The sequence below is a fragment of the Syzygium oleosum genome, unplaced genomic scaffold (assembly GCF_021117445.2).
Source record: "Syzygium oleosum isolate NSW1041296 unplaced genomic scaffold, Sole_v2.1 Sole_v2.23, whole genome shotgun sequence".
NCBI classification, from domain to species: Eukaryota; Viridiplantae; Streptophyta; class Magnoliopsida; order Myrtales; family Myrtaceae; genus Syzygium; species Syzygium oleosum.
In genome coordinates this window covers 1,849,204-1,866,953 of record NW_026607507.1, presented here as the reverse complement: position 1 = coordinate 1,866,953, position 17,750 = coordinate 1,849,204, and the positions used below count along the sequence as shown (strand labels likewise).

Sequence of the window (17,750 nt, the reverse complement as noted above, 5' to 3'; positions counted from 1 at the left end):
TCGAGCCACATGCGGAAGCGGATATAAAAACCATCTGACAAAGATGACGACAATGGGGTAGAACAACAGAACAATCCAGCAACCACATATTCATACAACATCAAATATACAAACATTATATTACAAACATATACAGCAAACCAGCATCCGAAATCACCGTCATAACGAAATATCGTGCCCGGTTAACTTAACTTCACTACCGGTCAAACTAGTCGAACAACCCCTATAATACCCTAGGAAAACCTAGGGCTCATCCTCCTTTCTTCATGCTCCTACTTCACTTGGTTCGATCCTCCGAAGACTTCTTAGGCATCGCCCGCAACTCCACCGGACAACCCGGACGGCTCCTCGAAACTCCAAAAGAGGAGGCGGGCCTCCCGGGTCTAAGGCACGGTTCGAAGTGGCGGTATACAACCGTGAGACGAATCTCAATAAGTGTATAACCCCAAACCCCACGTAGACACTCACGCACCGCCGCACGATCACGCATCTCACACAACGATCAATCAATCTAACAATCACACACGAACCTACCTGGAACCCATCATGCACGTTCCTGCACGTTAGTCAACCACAATACAGCCAGCACATCACAGACGCGCGCGCCTTAATTATAAGACAGAAACCACTTGGGCATGTCCCATACCGTGCCTAGCAGTTTCTACCCCATAATTAAGCATCACATCACGCGATACAAACACACTCGCACACCAACTCACACCACGCGTCACTTTCTTAATTTCACTCGTCCCACCAATTCTTGCTCATTCTCAACCTTAACCTTCGTTCCACACTCTCTACACGTACCATGCCACCACACAAACACACTGCCAAACATACACACTTCACACGCATTTCACATTTACACAACCTCGTCACGCGAACACCACACAAACACCCAAGCTTGGCACGCGAACTCAATGCGCAATCACGCCACCACACCTCACAGCCACACAATCACACATACGAGCTCATTCAAGCATCAAACTACCCGTCAAAATGCCATGATAACACCGAATAATTCTCGAGAGAGAGAAAAACCGAGAATATATAAAATCGGGTTAAAACTGGGCAGTTTACACAGTGACCGAAATCCCAATAAAATAAATAGTAAACGAACTCCAAAAATTCTAAATTTTGGATATGTCATAAAAACATCTTGATCAACATTTCTTATGAAGAACACGAAATCCGGTTCAATCTGCAACCATGCCTTTTTGTCCCTCGAAGTCAGACCAAAATCAGTTCGCTCAAACAGACCGTTTTGTCCTCAAAATACATTTATTTCAACATCCATATCACCTTGAAAAGCTTTGAAATTTTTATATGTTATAGCCACAAATGATCCCAACAACTTTTGTGAAGGAAGTATTTTGAAAATAGGCCTGGAAAAATTTATAAAAATTCGAACAGACCCGAAGGTCGGATGAACAGTAAATCGGGCAGTTTTATTTCGGTCCAAAGATGGGCTTCCGAATAGCCTCAAATGATTTCCAAAAATTCCCAAATTAAAATATGTTATATTTCAAGATTCTGGGAACAACTTTCATGAGGAACACTTCCTCAAATTCGGACCACATAAGTCACAGTAAAAATAACAAAAACCAGCGACGCAGCAGCAACCTAACTGGAAATCAGCCAACACACACCACCGTGGGAGGAACAAAGATGAAGAGAGAGAGAGAGAGAGAGAGAGAGAGAGAGAGAGAGAGAGAGAGAGAGAGAGAGAGAGAGAGAGAGTGATCGTGGAAGGGGGTTCTGGCCAGAAGAGGGAGGAGAGAGAGAGAGGGGTCGAAATAGTGGACTGGTGGGGGACACGTGTCTGGCGATCCGCAATTTTTCCCAAAATACCCTTGATCCAACGGTCCCTCGTTTGTCTTTATCCAATAATTCAAGGGCAAGGTGGTAATTCAATAATTTCAATTTCTTTTTCACTTATTTTAGTACTCAATTATTGCCCAAAATTGTCCAAAATTCGAATTCCAATACAGGTCCGGGCAAAACAAGAATTTTTTCGCCGGCAAATTCCATTTTTCGACCGTACTAACCAAAAATGTGAGTGGCCAACATAATATGGCGTCGGATTCGTGAAAATAGCCTCTAAGCCCTCGAAAATCGATCGCGAAGTCCTGGGATTAAAATAATATTATTTTTCACTTCCGAGCCAAAATTCCAATTTTTACCGTAACTACTCCAAATGTGCGTGGCCACCCCAAAATGACGCTAGCCTCGAAAAATAACCTCAAACGACCTCAAAATCCAACATTGGTGTACCCATGGGCAAACCGTAATTTTTTCCCCTGATCGAAATCCATTTTTTTGCGTAAATGGTGGCCAAGGCTGGCAAGCCAAAACGTCATCTCGCCGCTCAAAATTGTTACTTTCAAAATTCTCGATTCCTGCCCGAATTCCAAGAAATGCCTAAAATTGAACAATCGCGATTTTAGCTTATCTCGTAACGGGTGGCTCCCCGGAATTACGCGCTCGACCCGTGACCGACACTAAGTCAAATCACGTTTAAGTTTACTCTTCCCAGACGACCTCGATTGTCATATAATTGCGAGGTCCATTACTAGTGCTCTTCTGACACGATCAATCAAATAGACTGCCTCTGGCCGCTCAAAACATTCCCTCGTCAACCCATACTGGTCGAAGATCAAACCCAGGTCGATTCTTTGGTCGCGCGAACTCAATCCCGTAATAGCCTTACCCCTAAGTTAGCATCCCGAGAATGCGCGCGGTCCCGTGAGATCTCACTATACAGATTGGTCAAACTCATTTCCTAAATCCCGAAAAGGATCGAAAATTCGATCGTTACAAATCATTTGTGTCGTTTTCCTTTAAGGATATGGACACTTGGTTTCAAAAATATATTTCTCAATTTATAATTGATTCAGAGGGATTGAATATGTATGTATTGATTTGGAGCATCTTAGTGTCTTTCCAATGCGTGGAGAAGAAAGACACCTTCGAGCCCAAAATTTACGAGACTTTGCGCTCGAAAGGAGTACTTGATCTCATTGCCTGACGTATCAAATCTACCTTATGCAATTTACGGTCTCTTTAAAAAGGTACTTTTTTTTTTTTAGGAGAATTCTTGAATTGCAACCGAATCATCTGACAACTGCAACCAAATTGTTTCTCATTTCAGAGCTCTAATCACATTTGAAGGCACGATCTTCATACGGTGCACCATACTTGATTTACCACTTATGCCTCCGCACAGTATGAATGGAGATCGAATCCCCCGACAGTTTTTCCATAATATCTCTACGTATTTTCTTTCATGTAATCTTTAATTGGATCATCACATGCGACTTAAAAAGAGCATGAACTTTCGTTGCTGAAAATGCTTGTATGTGAATGATCAAGACAAGGTCCTTGCATCCATCGAATCACAAGTGCATCGACCCTTCAAGAATGTCTCGACCCGTCACGGGAATTGATCGACGATGTCTTTCATCACAAATGAAAAAAAATAAATAGAAAGAACAAAAACGAACGAAATTAGGAGGGATTAAGAAAAAAATGCTGTCGGGTGGGGGGAGGGGCATTACCGAGAAAGCGTCCCCGTGACATCCCTATCCAGTACGACACAACGAACAGGTTTCCTTGGCAGCATTAGCGGGGGAGGTTCAATAATTAAAGTGCTGTTGATCGTTACACGGGGCAAGATTCCAGCAATGATAGACTCCAATTCCCCTCAAATTTTAAAGAACTCCTCGACCCTTTGCAGGTTATACTATTATTGTTCTAATCAAACCACTTTTCGGGTATACCTACGCATACATACCTTGTTGATTGGCGACGATAATTTGGCAATCATAATGTATAAATAATTTGATCTGATTGAGTGGTGCATTCGGGGCCGTCGCCATCACCGGCTCTGCTTTTGGCACCCCATGTTCCTCCTTTTGTCTCATTTTCCACGCCGAGGAAAAGCAGAAGGGAGAGGAGGAGGAGGAAAGGAAAAAAAAAAACGAGGAAAAGGGAATATCTTTTTTGCAAGTAGATGTCAATGGCAGCCGAATCAGGGGACCCTTTTTAGGGTTCTCGTTTCTCTGCCTTTTCTCCTCCGGTTTTCAGGGGTGGTTGCTGGTTTTGTCGTGTTCGGATTCAGAGGTATGCTCTCTGCAGATTTTCTTGTTTTTGTTCGGGCTGCACTCGTTTTCCTTCTTCCAGTCTGAGGCTTTCTGGGTTTTTTTTTTTTTTTTTTTCATGGAGTGGTTTGTCATTCCTTCAGCTGGACATGGCTTTCGTGGGCTTTTTTGTGATGTTGTCGATTGTTCACGGATTTGTGTGTTTTTTTTTTAAGTGGATTCTGGTATGTGCCTGTCCATTCTTGAAAATTGTTGGCTGTTGGTTTTGCTGCTGATGTTTTCGGGCTTCGTTGATGAATTATTTTGTCACTTTGGGGTAGTTGTTGCGGGTGTGCGTCAATTGACCTGTCAGTTTGTCTGAAAGCCTGAGCTTTTAGCAATTCTAGCAAGTCCTTGTTCCATGTTGTGAACGTGGGGGAGCTCAAATGAATGTGGTGGGGTGTTATTTTCAGAAGATTACAATCGTACGAGCTGAAGAAGGTTGAATAGGGGCAAGAAAGAATCCAGTGGCATTCGGTTTAGATACTCCCTTCTGGGACTTTCGTCTTTTTACCTTTTGTATGAAGATTTTCTTTTAATGCTAATTCATCTAAACTCACCTTACCTTACCTTTTTCTTAATTATAGTCGGTGCATCTTTCGTTGTTTTCAGTTAGTAGTCAGCCCAAGTTCTGAAGGAAAATGCTGCGTGTGGTCAGGTTGGACAGGAGCTGTAAATTTTGGTGTTGTGAAAATATGTTTCTTGAGACAAGTTGATCTGGTAACTAATCTAAGCTATCTTAAGCTTAACGAATGGTGGTATACGCATTTCTGATATGTGAAAATGTTCACTTGAATGTCTTTTTGGGGGTGACTGGTCCAAGTAGTTGTTTGTCAACTGTGGTTGGGTAGAAGTGAGTCTCAGAAATGGCTAAAGATATTACTACTCTTGAATCTCATAAGGGAGCATGTCATCTTATCAGCTAGGGGAATCTACGGTGGCCCTGCTAGTATACTATCATTTTCATGGATATCCATATTTCCAAGATTTGCACCTTTCCCTTAAAGCTTGGATATTATACATTCATACTTGTAGAGCTATTTGATCTATCCAAATCCATCTATATGAAGCGGAACTACTCTTCATTTGATCAATGTTTTCCTAAAAGTAGTATGATTTAGCCATTTAACGATTCTAACAGGGTTGGTTGGTATATCTGGTATACATTCTAATTTAAAGCAACAACGAGAATGAGGCTTTTACATACTAAGTGAGGCCATCTAAGATGAAGCGGAACTACTCTTCATTTGATCAATGTTTTCTTAAAAGTAGTATGATTTAGCTATTTAACGATTCTAACAGGGGTGGTTGGTATATCTGGTATACATTCTAATTTAAAGCAACAACGAGAGTAAGGCTTTTACATACTAAGTGAGGCTGGCTACTTGCATCAGTGTGGACCATTGTGCTCCATTTTGTACCAAGCTGTGTCTAACTAATCAAGGTCGTTCTTCCAATTTCCAAATATCTACCCATGTCACTCTAGGAGGCAAGCAAATTAAGGAACACGTTCACTACGAGCTGACTAGCTGGCATAACAGTCTTGTAATGATAGCACTGTCTCCTCTTGGCTCTTGTCCAGCATCTGCAACTAAAGAGCTGCATCTTCTGACTGAGCATCAAATTTTTACGTTTAATATTAGAATAGCAAGGTTTAGCCATCCTTTCCTTACCTCATGTTTGATATCATGCGAACTCTGTCGTCTGGAAGTGTCTTTTCACTTGATATACTTCTATATTGCGTTAACTTCTGAGAGAGGGGCTCTTCTGTGCTGCTAACCTAATTAAACTCCTATGAGATTCTCATCTTTTCTACAATACCTGGTGCAGCTCAAGAGAGGAGGACATAGATTTAAACAAGTGAGAAGCATGGTCAACCAGCTTAAGTGTAAAGCCAGAATTTCATTGGAGGATTCTCTGTTGAATCTTGCTTCAACTCCTACGAGGCACATGTTAAACACTATATTGATACTTTGAAATGAGAGTTGCCTATGCTTCTGCTTAACCGTGGCACCGTTTAGTCCCACTTAGCATCTGAAAAATTTGCAATCTGACTTCCTTTCTTCATTCTTGGCCATTGACGTGAATGCTGCCTATCCTTTTAGGCAGTGCAAAGTATAACCAAGACGGGTGCGCTTTGTTGTGTGGCCGCTGGGCCACATGGATCAAAACCAGGCACAGAATCAGGAGTTGGTGATAACTCCACAGATAGAGTTGAACCATATTGGCGGACAAATTCTAGCTTCTCACCTCCTCCGTCAAGGATATGGGATTGTAGATTGCAATCAGATGTGCTACCTCGAGGTTATGGAACTAACAGGTTATCATTTTCCTCAAACCGCAAGAAACGCAGAAGCAGGTTGGGTAGTAATAGGATTACAAGCCATCACCATTCGGTGTCTGATGGTGCACTTTCTTATAACGATAGCCCTCCAAATAGTGCTCAGGCATCTAGGCGGTGGACTTCACCAGTACAAAAATTCAAAGTGGGCGAGATGGCTGGCCCTTCAGTAAGAGGTAATCTTTTATATGTTCTTTAGCAGTTACTCTAATTTCTTACAAGTGGTTTTTATTTTTTTGGTTGCTATGTGAATGATTAAACAACTATTTTCGCTTAGGTTAGACTGTATAAAAATTTGGATGTCCTTTCAATTTCAACAGACAGTTTTCTTATTATTCTTCTTCTTGCTTGTACACAATTGTAAAAATTCGTTGTCTTTTCCTTTGCTGCATATAGTATGAATCTTGACCACAGATGCGCCGTAGGAGGTCTCAACAATGCATAGTGCATATGTGCTGGTGATGTGGAATTGCTTAAATTTAATTTGATGAACTGAGACTTAAGGATATGAAACATGTCTTTCTTATGTACCTTGTAGAGGCACTTTTTTCTTTTGGCCAAGTGATAAACAGGTCCGTGATTGAAGCTGTATTTTGAGCACCCCAAGCTTGAGGAGAACCTGAAATGACAATACAGATACTGTTAATTAAAGCAGATAAGACATGTATGTTAAGTGTACGTATCCCTAGGATTATAAATCAGTATATGAGGTTTGCATGGAAAGTTGACTTCAGAATCAATTATGTTTCGTGCACTCTTCTTATCAATTCTATCGTGCATACATTTTCCTTAGATCCATGTCATTCTCTCTATCATCATCATCATCATCATTAGCATGTGTAATCGACAAGACAGTCTTAATTCGTGTGTTGGTTTGAAGAACTGTGCCAACTTTCTCTTCTGCTGGATTAGATGGAAAGATGTTATTACTTGTTACTTCCATTTGTTCTTCTGATTGAGTTTGGTGTTCTTAATGATCATTGCTGTATTTTCCTTGATCAGGATCAAGGTCTGAAACATCCCCATATCCCCCTTGCGCTGAGGTGACTGATACTTTCACCTTCTGAACTATGTTACCTTCATTGTGAATTAGTACTGAATCCTATGTGCATTTCTGTTCAGAGGTATCTTGCTGTGAAAGCAGCTGCAGCGTCCCCCAGTTTTGGCTCCCCATCATCATTCTCAGAGTTTGACACCTGGGAGTCAACACGACAGCAACCGTACTTTCTTCCTGGCCGTCATTCTAGACGCTCTCACGTGTCAAAAGCTGTTTACCCAATGTTGTTTCACAATCCAGTGTCTGACTTCGAGACCTTTGATGATGCCAAGGCTAGCAGCCTCGGCAGGTTGACTCCTGGTGAGGATCGTATCTCGCCATCTTACTGGCACGAAGATGGTCTGTCTAGAGAGGACAAATTTTACAGAGCTCTTGCTGAGCTTCGAAAGTTAGAGGCATCTCCAGATCTCAACACAAGCTCAAGAAGAGAAGGATTTAGGTGGAGTAATGCCAGTAGTTACGATCTAGGGTTTGATGTAGAAAGGTGTGCTATTGCAGAAAACACGGACAGGGAGGAAATTACATCACCTTATGGCCCTGGAATGGATCAGAAATGTGGGATTTGTGGAAAATTGCTACAGCAGAAGTCACCGTGGAGTTCCCATCGGATTTTACGTGGCAATGACATGCCGATTGCCGGGGTACTTCCCTGCAGCCACGTCTTTCATGCAGATTGCTTGGAGCACATGACCCCCAAAACCCAAATTCATGACCCTCCATGTCCTTTGTGCCTGAAGTATCTTGGACCTACCTCGGAATCTCCATTTGTGAAAGAGTCGTTGCAGATGGCATTAAGATCTTTAAGGAGGAGTCGAGGGGTTGTGATAGATGAGGGCCCACTTGATCAAAATGACAAAGCCTCAGCACACACTAAGGATAGATTAAAGAGAAAGTGGCCTCGGGTTGTTCAGCGTTGGAATATTGGTGGTTCTTCTTTTGGGAATCGGCTAAAAAGGCATCTACTGTTTAAGGGGAGCGGCAGTAAAGATCTTTGCCACAAAAGAGTCTCCGACAAGGCCAGTTCATCCTCTAGCAAGCTGCCAGTCGTGGACCATGTATCTTCCGGTAGTCCTGTTTCTTCTAGTTAAGGTGATGTAGCATGTGCCTTCATACTTGATCAAGATTCTAATTATCCACAGATTCTTCTCATATTCTGATCCTGGTTGACTTGCTTCGACTTTCAGGTAGGCATTCTTGTATAATAGCCCCGGGTCGGATGCATTGTTGTCACACGTTTTCCTGGACCTTTGCAATTTCTCAAGTGAGATGAGTTGGAGAGCTATAATTGTACACAAAGGATTGAAAAGTCCATCTGAACAAACTTGGAGGTAGATTTGGTCAGGCACATTTTTTTGCATACATTCACTCAGAAGGTTTTTTGTGCTTGACATGAACAAAATCGCTTAGTGAAAGACCGGGTCCTCAAAAGTATAAATATTGGAAGTTCTGAGACTTCATATGCTGAGACTTGATAAAAGGAAAGAAGTTGGTGTTTTGGAATATTGCCAGTGGAGATTTTCATGAAATTACTGATGTCTTGCTAATTCAATCCACTTTGTGCTGCATTAATTTGTTCTCTGTCCTTACAAAAGGCTCTCAATTTGAGAAACCAAGGTGGATATGGTTTCAAGTTCACATATTCTTTACGGTGGAACTAAGACCACCGCATATAGCAGCTCATGCTGGTCGCTTGGTTGCCACCTGAGCAGTTCTCACATGATTGTGTGGATAGGTGGTACTTAGCAGTTGCTGCACTTGCAATGGCTAATGGCAGAGGTTCTGAGAGCCTGAGCATTTAGCTATTGCTCGTGCATTTTGTCGACACGCGTTAACGCATTTTGTTCCATACAACTTTTGTGATTTGGGTGAAGGAAGGTACACTCATCTGGACTGAAATTGGGTACCTGTTCTTCACCAAATGGAGCTGCAGCTTTCGATTCTCAGTGGCTGATAAGCAAAGGAGAGGGAAGCTTTCGCCGTTCAATCCTACCTTGTGCCATGAGTATGCCCATGTACAAGGTCGGGTACCTTTTTCGGTTATTGCGCCCCTCGAGTGATTGTAACATTAGAGGAATCGCTTCTTTATGGATAAACCACCGTTGCAAATCAGAGATTTTCTCTATTGTCCAGCTTTCCATATTCAATGTCAGCATGTAGATCCTTACTCACTTATTGATGCTGCACTCTTAGTATACTTATCCAAGTCACCAAGGTTTTCAGATTAAAGTCATAATATGAAAATAGAACCCCATACAAGAACATGAAATTAGGTAACTACTCAGCCACAAGATTGTTTTATTACAAATTTGTCAAACAGGGAAAGCCGTACTGATCTTGATGGTCATAACTATGAACGTTTCCAACGACGAGAGAGCCAAACTCCACACGATACAACTCCAGTTTCCCATTAAGCCAGAATCACCTTCTCATCACTCTGGGCAACCCTTGCTTAAGTATGTTCCATTCATGCGCACATTCGCCAGGAGGCCATTATGCAACACATAGCCCTCAGCAGCTCATCAGCTCGAGCAGCTGCTTCTGCATCAAATCCAACTTCCTTCAGCCTCAGCCTTAACGCGGCAAAGATGCCTTCTCGACACTAGCGGCGTGGGCCGACATACCAAGCTCCAATGCGATCAGCAACCACCTATTTCAAGACAAATCTACGAGACAAACAAGACAAATCAACGAGTCAACTAGCTCAAATGCATGAGTACTTGATCATTCCAGCACCTGTAAACCAAGGTTTCCGCTTACATAACACTCGCATTATCCCCATGTTCATATAGCCCTTAAGAGTTCACCTACTACAATACATTACTATATAGTTTCCAAGCTAGCGTTCCTGCACAAGTTCAATGCCAAGCTAGTGTTCCTGCACAAGTCCAATGATAAAAATATTGCAGCTCCTCCAAAAATACTAGCTCCAAACACAATTACATCTGTTTGCTTGAGTTGCTCCTTGAGTTACCAAACTCGATTCATTTCACCCGCATTCAGCAAGAAAATTACCGGGGGAAATAGCTTTATGAGAAGCGTAACGTTGGTTCTGAGAAAAAAAGAACTGAGTGAAGCGTTTCGCATTCATGTCCAACCGATGACATTTTCACAAACACCTAGAGTGCTCGCCTAAAGTCTCAATCTTTACGCACGGAATCACTCTCGAAACCCACAAGCAGAAACAACGCGACATTTTGCAGTTGACTAGTACATCATACATACATACATATATGCAAACATACGTGCAAATGAAGAAATGAAATCGTACAGATTGATCATGTGGGAGAGCCCGCGCGGCCATCACTGCCCAATCCAATATATAGGAGAGAGGCTCTGACCGCGGGCTGTCTTCATCGCAGGACGGGACAGACAGAAGCGACGGAGAGCCGCCGGCAGCCCAACGCGGCGGCGGCGGCGGCGGCGGAGGGAGGGCGGCTCATCCGCCGTCCGAGAGTCCTCGCTCCCCTGCTCGGATAAGATCAAGTAGTGTGCCTTCTCTAGCTAGGGTTCTTCCCCCTTTATATCACTCCTTCATGGGAAACAACACCAAGGATGATTATTTTAGGCAAAAAAAAAAAAACACCAACGATAATTAATCACAAAAATAGACAATTGCAATGCAAAATAAAATAAAATTTTGTAAATTTGAGCGAAATAACTACAAAGTACATAAGTTTTAGGATGTAGTGAATCTCTCTATATTATAAATCAAATCCAAGACATCTTTTTAATCTCAAACTTTCACAAAAGAAGAAAAAATCCAATAAAACAAATTTGGAGTGGGAAATAACCTTTATCAAATAAAACCCTTTGTGCTTCATAGGATACAATCCCTTCGTAAAAATATTTAATTAAGAAATATAAATAAAACAGTACAAGAGAAATTGGAGATTAGGGAAAATGAAATTAAAAAAAGAAGAAGAAGATAGATGGATAGCTAAATATTAGGGGGGGAAAATGAGTTTAGCACATTCGAGAGTAAACAATAGAGATGGTAACCTTCTAATGGAATAAATGTAGAAGAATGCAAGAGAAACAAAACCGATCTGTTGTAAAATTTACCGGCACTTACTTACAATTTAATATTAAGAGTCTACTTCGACCCAATTAAATCAAGATTGCATTCAAACATCACATCAAAGTTGGTAAGTTCTTATACAAAGCGTTCGTGACCCGGCTAATCCCTCTATCGGGAAAATTGTCAAATCAGTCCTAAACCTATTGTACGGCGGCCAATTCAGTCCTAAACCTTTTAATTTTGCCAATTCAGTCCTAAAACTTTCTAATTCTTGCCAATTCAGTCCTTCCGGCCAATTTTAGCCGGCCGGTGCTGACGTGGCCGCCGGCTGGCGCTGACGTGGCCGCCGGCCGGCGCCGGCCATCCGGCCAACACTGACGTGGCAATTTTTTATTCTTTTTTAATCTTTTTTTTTCTTTTTTTTTCTGATTTCTTCCTCTGGCCGGTCCGGTGACCGGCGACCGTGGCCGGCCGGAGGAGGGCCGTAGTCGAGGTCGACCTCGCCGGCCTCGCCCCGCTTGAGGCGAGGCCGACCTCGCCGTCGCCTAGTTCGCGACGGCGAGGTCGGCCTCGCCGCTGCTGGGCCTCGCCTCGCCCAGCAGTGGCGAGGCCGGCAAGGTCGACCTCGCCGGCCCTCCCCTCTGGCCGGCCGCCGGTAGCCGGACCGGCCATAGGAAGAAATCATAAAAAAAAAAAGATTAAAAAAATAAAAAAAAAATTTGCCACGTCAGCGCCGGCCGGCTAAAATTGGCTGGAAGGACTAAATTGGCAAGATTTAGAAAGGTTTAGGACTGAATTGGCAAAATTAAAAGGTTTAGGATTGAATTGGTCGCCGTACAATAGGTTTAGGACTGATTTGACAATTTCCCCTCCCTCTATCAGTTAAGCATGGAGTCTATCCCATAAGTATCATTTTTTATTGGCCATGGCATCGTGTTAGAATAGATCACATCTTACTATATTCTGCATGTTTTTATTGGGCTATTTGGGTCATACTTTGACAACTAGTTTGTCCCCATTGGTTTTATTCCTTTTCTTGGGCAGCCTTCGTAAGCATATATATATATATATAGCTATCCGAACAGACCGTGGTCGGAGACAACCTCATAGTCTCAACCTTGTAGCCTTGGCCTTCTCTTCCTCATTTGCTTTAGTTCTTCTTTGCTGGTCAGGTTGTTAGACAGAGATATTGCTAAAATGGAAGATTCTGGGGTGATCAGTCACTGGTGTTACGTCTGCTCTCAGACAGTAAACCCATTGACTGAAGCTGAGATCAAATGCCCTCAATGTGAGAGCAAGTTCTTGCAAGAAATGCGCGGCCCCAGAACCAACAGCCACAATACTATGCCAAATCCGGAGGACAGAGTTCCAATTTGGTCTCCCGTACTTTTGGGCTTGATAGGTCCAGCCGGAGATGAGGACTCTTCTCCCAATTCGATCACCTCAGCGGCGGCGCACATCGGTTTGGATGTGGATCAAGCTGAGGAACATGCTGCGGAAGGGTTCATTGAGCTCACGTTTCAAAGGAACTCACATGGTGATCTTTCTTCCGAGAGTGAGTCAATGGACTCGGAAGACGACTGGGAGAGCAGCAGCGAAGGGATTTTGCTCGAGGACCTACTGTACAGCGGCTCGGTCTTCCAAGGTCAGAGTCGCACCGCACATGAAGAGGCTCGCAGCCCCTTGGCCGACTATTTCCTAGGAACCGACTTGGATGTACTTCAACAGCATTTACTGGGAGTGGACCGACATTCTCGCTTCTACGACAGCATGCAGGCTCGAAAGGCGGTTGAGGCCATGCCAATGGTAACCATCAAGGAGATTACGCAATGCTCAATCTGTTTGGAGGATTTCGAGATGGGAGAAGAAGCGAAGGAGACGGGATGTAAGCATAGATTCCATGGGTGGTGTATCTTTCCGTGGTTGGAGCTGCATGGTTCTTGCCCACTTTGCAGATGCAGAATACCTCCCGACTATGCAAAAATCGAAAAACTTGGGATTATGGATGGTAGAGGTGGAACTCGAGGAGGAGAGCAGCGAACACGGAATGCCTCGAGGCGTTTGCCTCTTATAGGATAGTCATGACAAATTTGCCCTGTGACTGTACTCAGAGTTCTGAAAGGCCAAACAAAAATACCATGATATGCACATTGTTAAGTCCAGTCTACTACTATATGTATCTATGTTTTTCCTGTATCGAACACCACGTTTGTCCGAAAGCATAACAAAAGAAGAACTAGAAAGTGTGGAATTTTGTATTATGGTGTAAAAATACAAGTCAGGAATCAATAAGTTCTCCTATCATAGTTGCGACATTCGAGCGGTGAGCACCAGAGTTAGTGAAACGATGGATATACATGTTAGACCAGACAACCTGACATCTTCCTAACGGGACGTGCACATTCATCTAAAGAACTCTTCACATCCGAGATCCTTATAGACGCAGACTTATTATATAGATGATTTAGTAATTCATCTGCTTCATTCAACACTTGAAATCTCCAAGGCGCCAAAACACAAGACTGCATACGAAGCAGTGGCCTAATATAAACAGAGTAGCTCAGTTAAAACCAGTTCTCACCATGACTAGACTTAATACACCGAGTGAAAGATGGAGCCGCAACAATCTACTTCATAGTTGCCCTTGAGTTCCCCAGAAACAAATATGAATGGCTCATACACGATGAAGCATTTGAAAGTAGAATTGGGCAGTTCAATTTTTATGTCATTGATTCATCCTTCAATCCCAATGCTCTTACTGACAAGCCGTACAACGAAGGGAGATGTAAGCATAAACGTTAGACGATTGTAACCGGTGTGTTTATTCAGGTATCAAGCCAAGTGAGTCAGTGATGGTAAAACAGCGAGGAAGAGATCCAATTTGCTTCCAGCATATGGAATGAGGTGCAAAGGACATCATACCCAAAGTGATCAAAATGCAAAAGATGAAGCTTTGGCATGTAATTTAACATTTGAGTTGATCAATAAATACAAAATTGATGGAACAATTTCCCGAAAGCCTATCAAACCTGCACAGGCAAACTAACTCTCTTCCTCTGTCCCAAGCACCCCCATGCAGTAGAGAAAGAGCTGGTGTAATATTTACAGGGTAGATGAAGTTCTTGACTTGTGCATTTTATCATCTTGAGAAGCTGAAGGAGGCAATGGAGAGGAGACAGCCGCATGATAAGATGAAGACGCAAGTTGGGCTAGAGCAGGCACTGCACCACCTGCATGTTCCCCATAAAACCATTCACTTTAAGATGCTTGCACACTCAATATAGCAACATAACAAAAAAATACGCTCAGTTCCTCAACTTTATTTTCTCCTCTTGATAATATTTGAATTGAAAATCTTTTGGAAGTTGAATAAACAGAAATCAATACTGTACTATCCCCTTAAATTGGGTCGAATATGAAATTAGACCCTCGATGTTCTCATTTCAAGGTTCAAGAACTGTTTAGATTTAAACATCAAGGGAATCATAGTGATTGCTTAATGTGCCATCTTGGCCACTGAGCACAGACCAAAAGACAAATTGATTTCCTTGCTTATTAAGGTAATTGAATAACGATAGAGGTTTATATAAGATCGATCATGGAGGCCCTAAACACGTGATTTTTGTAAGAAAAGGTCATTTCAATTGCTAGCCATAGTCATTAGACTTCTGTTCATCACATCATAATCACAGAAACCTGACTTTCCTTAATGGACTTGGGGAAGAAATACGAAAGCATACCATTAGTCATCCGTGAAAAAGAAATAAATATGAACTGACAATGAATTCAGGAAACGGAGAAAGTAAAGAAGAGAAGAAACCTGCCAATCCTGCACAGGCTGAAGAGAATACTATCACGGGAGGTGCCTGCATTGCAAAAGTTTCAGTCACCAGACTGAACTGAGCAATAAAAAAAAAAAGAGAGCATTTCCATGCGAAAGAAACTTATAAATTTGTAATACATATTATAATTAGAATAAAAATCAGTTATGTCTGTCTGAGAGATCAAATCGCCCGCTGGATTGATTCTAAAAGTAGAATCTTCAATAATCCAATGCCTTTCCAGAAAGAGGAGGAATAAGCATTTCATCCTAGAAATTATGCTCTCAAGTGTTCTACAGATGGAGTCACTAGCAGGAACAAGCATTTCAAAAAGCACATATCCATGCAATCACTCATTAAACAGCAGAATCTTAAGTACTATGGTCTAAAAATGAAAAGTCAATAATGGTAAGAATACAGAACAACGTAGAGTACCAGAAAAGGCAAAATGTCGTATCAGCTGAACATAAACAGCTATAGCTAAGAAACTAATAGAGAAACAAGAAGCATAAGAAACTTACGCCAATAAGGAAATGCAACCACATCGGCCCTTTTACCCATCTCCGGACAATTGGCATCACTACAACGGCCAACAAATAGACAAATAAACGATTAGGAAACAAAAGGTAAGACATGACGCTTGCCTTACTGTACATTCAACATCACTAGTCAACATTCAACATCACAAGTCAACCGCACAATTTGCCATCTCCTTATTAGGAAGATAACTTGGAGCAAAGTCGATCTGATTCAGACGTTCGATTGAAGCTTTCATCTTTCAAATTCAGACTTCATCGAGTGAAAGATGTTATGAAATTGCAATAAGGAGCATCCACTGGAAGATCAAAATTCAGGAATCAAGGTTGTTACAAGAGGGAAAGGCCGCGGAGACAATGAGAAAGCTTCTCTCGGTAGATACTACAAAAATTATGCAGCACTTGACTTTCTGCAAATTTCAGAACACCACAAAACAGGTTGGGGGATTTCCCCTTAAGTCATAAAGAGGCAACTTTTTCCAATTTTGTTTAAACAAAACTACCCTCTCGTTACAAATAATTCGCGAGAAATCAAAACTACCATAACAAGAGTGCTATAAACATGTCCTTCCCCAATACAGGTAAACAATCGAAAGGGCAAAAATGGCCTGGCCGGAGTGACTCCAATTAGCACGTGGATATCGGTTACCGCCGATGACAAACGGAAAGTTAAAGAAACCGTGTTCCCAAAGCCAAACCGACCACGCCGATAAAATCTAGGACACACGGCTCCCTGAATTCACACAAGCCCAAGTCAGCCTGAAGCACATGAGCATGCGAATTTCACGCCACGTATGGAATCACATCAATTGCCGTAAAAATCGATCGAATCCACGTCGCGGACCTAATCGGACGAGGAAGCACGGAAACAAGAGAGAGAAACAGGGGCCATGCGCATCCATACCGTGGTTGAATCCATAGAAAGCGCTGGCCGTACCACCCACAGCTGAACCGATCTGAAAACCAAGCAACGCCCGAAAACAAAATCAAAGAGCGACAACGGGATCGCAGGACACGATCGCGTCGTGCGGAGGAAACAAACCCGCTACCTAAGACGACCACCTCGAGAGTCGAGACTACGAGCAGACGGAATCTGAGAGCGAATCGCGAAGCGAGCGAGATGTGAAAACAAAGAAGAAGCGGGGATAGAGGGATCACCATGGAGAAGCTGTCTCTGATGAGGGGAGACACGTTCCAATCGCTGGTCTCCTGAGACCATCGAGCGCACATCGAGCGACCATTAGAACTTCCAAAACCATAGAGAGAGAGAGAGAGAGAGAGAGGGAGAGGAGGAGGGAGATACCATGGCCTTGGAAAGAGGACCTGCGCAGTGATGACATGTGAAGCCGCCTCGAGGGCTCGGATCCGCCATTGCCGCCGTCCTTCGTAAAAACCCTCTCTAAAGCCCTCCCCCGCCACAGAGCAAGCGATCTCGCTGCGTCTTACTGGTTTTCCTTTTTCTCTTTTTAAATTTTTATTACGGCGGAACTGTTTTTTTTTCTTCTACTTCTTTTCATCTATTTTTTTTTTCATTAAAGCAGTGACTAGTTGTTTAGGAGCAGGGGGTGATAGGTTCCTGATCCTGTTTCCCAAAATTGGGAATCGGGGACCGGACCGATTGATCCTAGGATCGGGAACTCCGGTCCGGTCTAATGGAACCGTTCACTTTTTTTTTTTCCCATGACTTGATACCATATATTTTGAAATTAGAATTGTGCTCCCCATGCCGAATACACGTAATCACAAAAACAAGATGACGAATTGTGTTCCCTATGTCGACTACACATATGTTCTAAAATTAGAATTGTATTCCCCATGTCGACTACACATAATCACAA

At 42.6% G+C, this 17,750-nt stretch overlaps 3 protein-coding genes and 1 long non-coding RNA gene across 4 annotated transcripts; 2 read left to right on the top strand and 2 right to left on the bottom strand.

Moving 5' to 3' along the window:
• The first annotated feature begins 3,893 nt into the window (after positions 1-3,893).
• On the top strand, positions 3,894-8,523 carry LOC115674791 (uncharacterized). The gene is given in 5 exon segments (XM_030597306.2): positions 3,894-4,122; positions 6,245-6,656; positions 7,483-7,523; positions 7,603-8,427; positions 8,429-8,523. Coding segments are annotated over 4 exon segments (948 nt in total). The 5' UTR covers positions 3,894-4,122; positions 6,245-6,634; the 3' UTR covers positions 8,489-8,523.
• A 1,265-nt stretch (positions 8,524-9,788) lies between these two features.
• Positions 9,789-11,133, bottom strand: LOC115674653 (uncharacterized). Its single transcript, XR_008818946.1, has 2 exons — positions 10,780-11,133; positions 9,789-10,184 (listed from the first exon to the last, which is right to left on the bottom strand). It is a non-coding gene; the product is annotated as an uncharacterized LOC115674653 (long non-coding RNA).
• A 1,527-nt stretch (positions 11,134-12,660) lies between these two features.
• Positions 12,661-13,839, top strand: LOC115666984 (E3 ubiquitin-protein ligase SIRP1-like). Its single transcript, XM_030588625.2, has one exon. It carries the CDS (start codon positions 12,753-12,755, stop codon positions 13,632-13,634), a length of 882 nt encoding a protein of 293 aa, XP_030444485.1. The 5' UTR covers positions 12,661-12,752; the 3' UTR covers positions 13,635-13,839.
• A 644-nt stretch (positions 13,840-14,483) lies between these two features.
• On the bottom strand, positions 14,484-17,376 carry LOC115666985 (uncharacterized). The gene is made up of 6 exons (XM_030588626.2): positions 17,216-17,376; positions 17,071-17,121; positions 16,817-16,868; positions 15,898-15,956; positions 15,376-15,421; positions 14,484-14,785 (listed from the first exon to the last, which is right to left on the bottom strand). The coding sequence occupies exons 1-6, from the start codon at positions 17,282-17,284 to the stop codon at positions 14,658-14,660; spliced, it is 405 nt and encodes a 134-aa protein (XP_030444486.1). The 5' UTR covers positions 17,285-17,376; the 3' UTR covers positions 14,484-14,657.
• Between the last annotated feature and the right edge of the window lie 374 nt (positions 17,377-17,750).